Source organism: Scomber scombrus, chromosome 7 (genome assembly GCF_963691925.1).
Source record: "Scomber scombrus chromosome 7, fScoSco1.1, whole genome shotgun sequence".
Taxonomy (NCBI): Eukaryota; Metazoa; Chordata; class Actinopteri; order Scombriformes; family Scombridae; genus Scomber; species Scomber scombrus.
The window spans coordinates 16830409-16838635 of NC_084976.1; the positions used below are offsets into that span (position 1 = coordinate 16830409).

The following is an 8227-nucleotide window of genomic DNA, read 5'->3' on the forward strand; positions in this document are numbered from 1 at the left end:
TTCATCAAGTTTGTGAAAATAGCATAAAATATACCATGGAAATTATCCTGGACGCCTGCCATGTGTGATTAATGAGACATCCTCAGTCTACCAATGAGAGTGCAAATCATACATCAAATGCAGCCATGGAATTAGAACCATGTGGAACCAATTCTGCATTTACATATGACACATGCAAAATTAGGCCCGCTCACTGGAAGACTTGTCCAAGCTACATTTGCATAACTTACATGCATATAAGCCACTTGATATAAAAGAGGATTCAAGACACAGCTTCATAATCAAAGCAGGTGCTGATGTTTTTCAATTAAGGGACTCGTTATCAAAAGTGTTTTATATACGGTCAAATTACAGGTTGTCAAATAAGCAAAACTGAGAAGTTCAGTTGTTTTTCTAACCGAGAAAACATATTTATACAAAGAAACATTTGACCTTTGTCATGGCGTTGCCTTGTCAGGTGAGAAAGAAACACACTGAAATCAAACGTTAACACCAAATTGATGTTTGCTTTAATAAGATTAGAATAGAAGAATAGAAACTGACAGTTTACCTTAAATAAACAAAGTCCTTCCAAAAGCTTGCGTGAATCCTTTCTCTACCCTACTGATGGAATCGCCATTGATAGTGATTTATGTGCTCTTAAACCACTGAAAACAGCTGTTCTACCACAAAGAGGTATTCAGCATCCTAGCTGGTAATTCCTGTATTCAGTACAGAAAAAGATTCTGAGAAGATGATTTTAACAAATAAAAAAGAGAATATCCTGTTCCTGACTTTTGAATGAACTCAGTGATAACACTTTATGTCCCCTTGAGGAATTATGTAAATGTCATTCACAAAGTTTTCCTCTTGATCAAAAAGAGATAAATGTCACATTTAATTTATCATAGTCTCATTTGGACTCAAATCACCCTCGTAAAAACAGCAGTGCAAATATCTCTCAGTGGCCCCAGCAGTTGTTTTTACAAATTCAGTCTGTGCTCTCACAGTCTCCTGGCAGCCCAGACAGTTTCCAGCACTGCCATGAGTTCAGTTTCAGGTTTCAACCCTTGGTGAGCTGTCAGGGCACAATGCAAGTTGCCTTTCGGAGGGCCAGATAGCCTGTAACAACATCAGTGGGGAGGAGGCGGATGTAGGAGAACTCCTCTGAGGAGGTGAAGCGTAGTTTCGTCTGAGGGTCTGTGTAGTTTGCCTGGGAAAGGACGAATGGGATTACTCAGTGTGTGCTTTCTACTGTGTGCTGATTATTGTTCAATGACATTCTTTGGCAAAATGAATACTCACAGGGAGCCCCGAGATGTCAGAGTACTTTTTAGCTGGCTTCAAGGAGGGAGGAGCATCAATACTATAGTCTGTAAACACAGAGAAGTTATTCACTAAACCAATGATCAGAATCACTTTATTATGATCATTCCTTCAATAAATGATACCAACGTATCACTATATGCAATGCGTTATAATGAACAGCACAGAGCAAGACTATGAAAACCTCTATTTTCCTAAAACTTTACATCACCGTAAATGCCTTAGTTACTTGATGCAACCTGGTATTCATAAGATATATATTTTAAGTTGGATATCAGTAGAGTTAAATCACTTTAATATAGTTTATAAGGTTTGATGCACTACTTTTTTCATCGTGTTTCTGTGTTTGAAGACAACATCATCAATTATGTGTCTCACCTGTAGAAATCGGACCTTATTGTTTAGAGCTAACATATGTACAACGTGTACTAGGTAAAAATAAGAGACACAAACTCACAGTTTGGGTCATTAAGCTTCCAGGGTAAAGTACGTTCCAATGCCAGAATCTGTTTGAGATTCTTCCAGGTCCTGTTCTTCTTACCTGCGGCTGCTCCACCAATCCCAGAATGCTGCCAAGTTTGCGAGAGGGGAACAAAAGGAGGCAGAAATGAAGGGAGAAGCACACAAAGGCGTATAAACTTTAAAGCAGGTGAACGTAGACACTCACCATAAATGCAGGGTCTTTGAAGGGTGGAGGCTTTGCAGTCGACTCTGTGGTGGTGGTGATGCTGGTGGTGGTGGTGGTGGTGGTTGGAGCACTATCTGTTGATCCCACTGCCTTCACTTCATCCACAGTGTCAACTGCTGTTATCTGATGATGCAAGAAAGACAAAACTGCTTCAGACATAGAGTAATCACTTTTCAGCCAAGAAATGTATGTTTTAAATCAAAGTCTACTGCACACAGTGTAACCTAAAAATCCCAAGCTATTTTTACACCATGGCAGCCTGCATTCACAGGGTATTATCATGTCTATAGCCTATTACATTAGGCTAGATTATATTAACGAATAAATGAATACAATAAAATATGTTCATATGTGTAATCTATTTCTATCAACTTCAAAATAAACAAACAAACCCCCAAAAAAAGGTTTGGGTCATTTTAATGGCACATGTGAGCTGCTGTTTAAATGGAGAAAGAGAACAAGAACAAGTTGGTCTGAATCTGACAGGATGTGTATTGTCTTGTTTTCATAGTTTACCAGAAATGAGGGAGCCACATAACACAAATATGAATTCGGGAACACCACAGTGAATGCATGCGAACAAGATCAGTCTTCCACAGACAGCCAAAAGTAGTTGTGTCGGTCGGCTAAGATTCAGTCAACTCCTTGTTGAAATGCTTCAGCTCAGCATGTCTTTGAGCTGTTTCTTTCTATGTCTGTGTGTGTGTGTGTGTGTGTGTGTGTGTGTGTGTGTGTGTGTGTGTGTGTGTGTGTGTGTGTGTGTGTGTGTGTGTGTGTGTGTGTCAAATCTTTTCATTGCTGCTCTGAGGCTCACTTTTTCTGACTGCTGAGCTCCAGCAAAACTCCTGAGTTGGAAAACATGTTGGGTTACTATGACAACCCACAACAGTGGGCTGTCATGTCAGCTTCAACTACCTGCATTTTAAACAGTTTCAATATAGTAATTTTTATATTAATGCTTATTTGTTCTGTTTTTATATGTTTGAAAACACAACATAAAGCATAGTTACTGTTGTATCACTCTTTTTTTAATGTGATGACACTTTATTAAAAATGCATTAATCCCACGACATCCATGACCCATCATCATGGACACTGATGGACACTGCAAATCCATACAAAGTTGTTCTGAGTGATCTGATCTTTATCCTCGGATGAAACATTTCTATCCTGATGGGAGTGGTCTCTTCCAGGATGACAATACCCCCATGCCCCATCCATAGGGCACAAGGGGTCACTGAATGGTTTAATGAGTATGAAAATAATGTGAATCATATGCTATGGTCTTCACAATCACCATATCTTAACCCAGTTAAACCCGTATGGAAGATTTTAGACCGATGTGTTAGACAGCACTCTCCACCATCCTCCCAACCATTGTCAAAACGCCAAATGAGGGAGTATCTTTTGGAAGAATAATGTTCATCCCTCCGGTAGAGTTCACAGCCTGTATAATCAAAGCCAAGGCTCATTGAAGCTGTTCTGGCTGCATGTAGTCGCCCAACACCTTACTAATACACTTGATGTTGGTGTTACCTTTCATGTGTCACTGTATCTGTATACATACCTGTGTCTGTGTGGCCGGTGTCGCTGTCGGCTGTCCTTTCTTCTTCTTGCTGTTGACGACTGTCTGCGGAGCGGCAGATACCGCCGGACTCCCGGGACGTTTCTTCCCTCTCTGAGCTGCAGAGTTGCCAGCTGCCGGCTGGCTCTTCACGGTTATGGGGATCTGAGATGCCATCGGTCGTTATTCCGCAGCAAAATGGTCTTATAATATGATGTTAATGCAGTCTTTTCACTGGACAGTTAGCATTAGCAGCCCTCCATCCATTGATGTTTCCGACTGGATTGTAAACATAGCTTCACCCGGATATGGTATTATTTCACTTCCGGTGTCAGTAAGCACTCATCAAACCCATGACTGTAGCCTTTTTTTTTTTTTTTTTGTAATAACATTTATTTTATTTGTATTATATTTGCTGAATTTATTGTTCACAAAGAGCACAAAAGAACATAAAAAACATCAATAATCATACACAACAGCACATAAACATTCTATAAAATAAAACATCATAAAAACATCACAAAAGCATAATTTTAGGAAATCAGCTGTTTTTGCAGTTTGGTAGTTTAAATAGCTATGGCTCTTCTTCTGAATGAAATGTTTTTCCAAATTTGTTAGTATGACTGATATTTCTGATATGTGTGAATAATGAAAAAGGAAAAAAAAATCATGATAAAATCTCACCATATTTGTGAATAAAGTGTATGTTGTAGTTTGATATGTAGAACACTGGACTTATTACAGCTGACTCAAAGGTTGAATGCGTGTGACCAATGAATAAAAGGGAAGGGCTCTGAATTCAAAGTTTATCTATGATTTACAATGAGCTTGACTTGTATGCATGTATTATTATATTCTGTTTTATTTATTTATTTATTTGTATTATGATTTATGACTCATTTTGTCAAATAGAATCAATTTTACTATAAATAATAACACAAGTATAGAAAATTCAAAATAGTAGAGAATTTATTTTTTTATATTTACATTTTTATATTTACATTGATATTTACATATTTAAATTTACATATATATTTACAGTTATATTTACACTTTACATGCATTTATGTTTACAGTTATATTTAAATTGTATATACATTTATATTTACAGCTATATTTACATTATATACATTTATATTAACAGTTATATTTACATTTATATTTATATTAAATATTTACATTTATATGTATATTAATCTATCCCAAAATCCCAGATTCCCCTCAGGGCAATTTAGAGTGGCCAATTAACCTAACATGCAGGTCTTTGGAGTGTGGGAGGAAACCGGAGCACCCGGTGTAAACCCACACAGACATGGAGAGAACATGCAAACTCTACACAGACAGAGAGAACCGGTGCTGGAGAGATGACACCAGTCCTCCCCGATGTGCGGCCACAGCGCTAACTACTGTGCCACCATGCTGCCCTGGGAGTGAAGATGAATCAGACTGAACATTGCATTGTGAAATTTTGAGTGACAGGAAAAAAAACAAGGCAAAACAAACAGCAAATGGCCCACCCTTACCCCTACCCCTACCACCACCACCCCTACACCCCCACCCCCACTCCACACACCCTAACCTACCACCACACCCACCCCACACAACCCACCTGCCACCCCCCACCCCCAGTACAAGCAGTTACATGTATACTCAGAGTCTGATTAGCCTTCACAGATACTAACCTCTCCCCATAAACACCCTCCCCCCACCCCCCCACCCCCACCCCCACCCCACACCTGTTTTCCCCTAAGCAAGCATCCCATGGACCCTAAAGCTGTATAGGCAAGAGTATTCAGGATGGTCCCAGTTGCTCTGGACATGCAGCTTCACAAATTTGTAGACACATATTTCATGTTCCTGATAAAAGAGATAAATGAGCAGAGACAGTTAGTTTGGTGCTCAAAAGAGAGTAACAAGAAAAAATATAATAGGAACAAAAACTGCAACTTATGGGCAAAATGAGTGTACTACTCACCAATAGTCTGAAGGTCTGTAGTTGTTCCCCATCCTGATCATAAAAAAAGGTTCCTAGTAGCATTCCTTCATCATTCAAAGTCTCCATTCCCTGAGAGCGCGAAAGAGTGACAAATCCTGTTGAAGATCTTGTTGTTCTCTGTGTGTTTGGCAGTTATTAAACTGAAAGAGTGCAGGATGTAACAGGGTTAAATTTGTGACTTACATAGACAGAAAACTCCTTCGGGGCGCTGGTGATGGAGCCAGTGGGGCTCTGGCTCTTGGAAATGTGACCCAGTGTCACATAGCTAAGCGTGGCTGGGTGGGACAAGGCAATGACTAAATGTCCATGTCTGCCTGAAAAGGCCCAGCATCTTCCTGGGACTAGATGTGAGTCTCCCTGAGGAGAGAAAGAGCAAGGAAGAGAAGAGAGTTTAGGTGGAGGGTTGTTTTTGTACTTGTGTCTGTTGTTTTCTGTATGATTAATACATTTCAAGTGTGTGTGTGTGTGTGTGTGTGTGTGTGTGTGTGTGTGTGTGTGTGTGTGTGTGTGTGTGTGTGTGTGTGTGTGTGTGTGTGTGTGTGTGTGTGTGTGTGTGTGTGTGTGTGTGTGTGTGTGTGTAGTTCCTACTTTGATAACAGTCCTTGGGTTTTCAGGTGGACGCCAGATAGGTATTCCGAAAAATGAAAGGCCTGCTTCTTGTACCTGGTACGTTTCTGAAGAAAGATGAGATAAAACTCTGGCTCCTGCAAACACAAAAACACAAGTCAACAACAAAGTCAGCAGGTGTGAATTACAATCTGATAAAGGGGATTTAGATGACTTACCTAGTGAGTCCAAAGCGAAGTTGGGCAAACTGTCCTCTATTAGTTGGTTTAGTTCCATTCTTATCCTCCGTAGCTTGTCCTGTAGCTCCTTCGTTTGCTTCACCAACTCTTCAAATCCTACCGTAAAGTCCTGTGAGCGAGATGATTCATTTAACATAATATTATTGTGTGCTCATGACCAGGAGAAGGATGTATATTTTGCATGTCAATGAGAAAATATTTAGAACTTAGGTGTACAGGAAGAATAAAAAAAGATTTCTGTTTAAAAGAAAAAGTCAAGTCGCTTCTCATTGGTCATACCGGGTCCTCGAACATAGATGTGCAAGGTGATTCTGACAGTCTTGAATCCAGAAAGGTGCTGCTGAGAAATCCTGACAGATGGAAGGAAACAAAGCATGGGATAAACAGGTCAGGGGTGTTTTATTTAAAAGACAGGTACAGCATGCTACAAAATTGACAGCCTTGACAGGTCAAGATGCTTTAAAGACTGGTATATTAGAGATGATAGTGAAAGGAGAGATTAGGAGTCACTCACCAAAATACAGGGATATGAGGATGAGATAGCCAAACATTTTTGGACCAGACATGATGCAGACCCTGCTTTTGTTGTTGTTTTTGTTGATGGTGCTGTTGGTGATGCTGATGCTGATGCCGTCACTGTCGCTGTTGGTGATGATGATAGTCTCTGTTGTAATGGGAGAATTGGGCCGAATCCTACGCCGTATGAAAACTCTGTATGTAATGAAAAAGAAAAAAGAGAGAAAGACAACTGAATAAAACACATACACACCATGTGTGCACATACCAGATGGCTGCCTGCAACTCACAGATACAGACACTCCAGCTTACCTGTACAGGGTCTCCTTATAGGAAATTACCGGTTGTCCTGCACAATCGTAATGTCCCATGGATACTAGGCGAGCGCTTCTTCGTCGCATGACTGTTAATCTTTTTTTCTGGAATATAAACTAGTATTGAAAATAATACAACAAATAACATGCTCTACAATATCAAGGATTTGTATTTTCCTGATCAGTATGCCATGAATCAAATCTAAAAATGATCTTAATTCAATATTTTCACCCCTCTCAGCACCAGTTTTTGATTCTGACCAGAGTTGATTAAGTATAATTCAACCTACTATGTATTTAACTGCCTAAAATTAAAAGTACACGAATATTTAACCAAGCAGCGAAAAATGCACACAAATATAGGCTACTTATAGTAACTCTCAACTTGTGTATGTAATAGCCAAAATTATTCAACAAAACACTGTGTTGCAACAGGTATTGCTGTCAATTTTTCTATTATCCCACAAAATCATAGGGTTCTTATGAAAATATTATTATGAATTGTATTGGAAACTATTGTTTTGCAGGCAATGTACAAACAAGAGTTCATAGGCATAACTGGACTGCATTTTCTTCAAATGTATTTCTAATATTTTATCCAGCCCCATTTACATACATTGGACATACATATTAGACACTGTTTAACAGCTATCTCTCAGTGTTTCCTGCAGATCTGTGATACAAACAATAACGTACCTTCACTGATGAGAAAAATATCGTCCTAAAGTGGAAAGTTGTCTTTACTCGTGTTGAGTTGTATTCACTCTGTGTTCAGGGAATAAAATGATAATTCTCAGACAATTCTCAGAATTGTTGCGTTCGAACGTCTTAATGCGTCATAATGACTATAGAATGCGCGTGCACACACAAACACACACATACACACGCACGCACGCATACACGTTCGCCAATACCTGTTTGAGTTCAACATAACTTCGTTCACGGTACTGCGTCATTTAGTTTGACTGGTCCAATATTTTTTTTAATGAAAACTTGTTTTTGTACATCTTTGAAACACAATTAAGAACAAAAACAATT

The 8227-nt window shown here is 39.2% G+C and overlaps 1 protein-coding gene across 1 annotated transcript; it reads right to left on the minus strand.

Annotated features, from left to right (window-relative positions):
- Positions 1-441: 441 nt before the first annotated feature.
- Positions 442-3848, minus strand: ino80c (INO80 complex subunit C). Its single transcript, XM_062422834.1, has 5 exons — positions 3561-3848; positions 1973-2116; positions 1763-1874; positions 1285-1352; positions 442-1192 (listed from the first exon to the last, which is right to left on the minus strand). Exons 1-5 carry the CDS (start codon positions 3732-3734, stop codon positions 1061-1063), a joined length of 630 nt encoding a protein of 209 aa, XP_062278818.1. The 5' UTR covers positions 3735-3848; the 3' UTR covers positions 442-1060.
- Between the last annotated feature and the right edge of the window lie 4379 nt (positions 3849-8227).

Bases quoted from the DNA above. Each gene is read 5' to 3' on its own strand.
- ino80c (XM_062422834.1), bottom strand. From the start codon at position 3,734: ATGGCATCTCAGATCCCCATAACCGTGAAGAGCCAGCCGGCAGCTGGC. The intron at 1,875-1,972 runs GTGAGTGTCTAC...CAAACTTGGCAG, and splicing joins TCAAAGACCCTGCATTTATG to CATTCTGGGATTGGTGGAGC. The intron at 1,193-1,284 runs GTGAGTATTCAT...GTCCTTTCCCAG, and splicing joins CTGACATCTCGGGGCTCCCT to GCAAACTACACAGACCCTCA.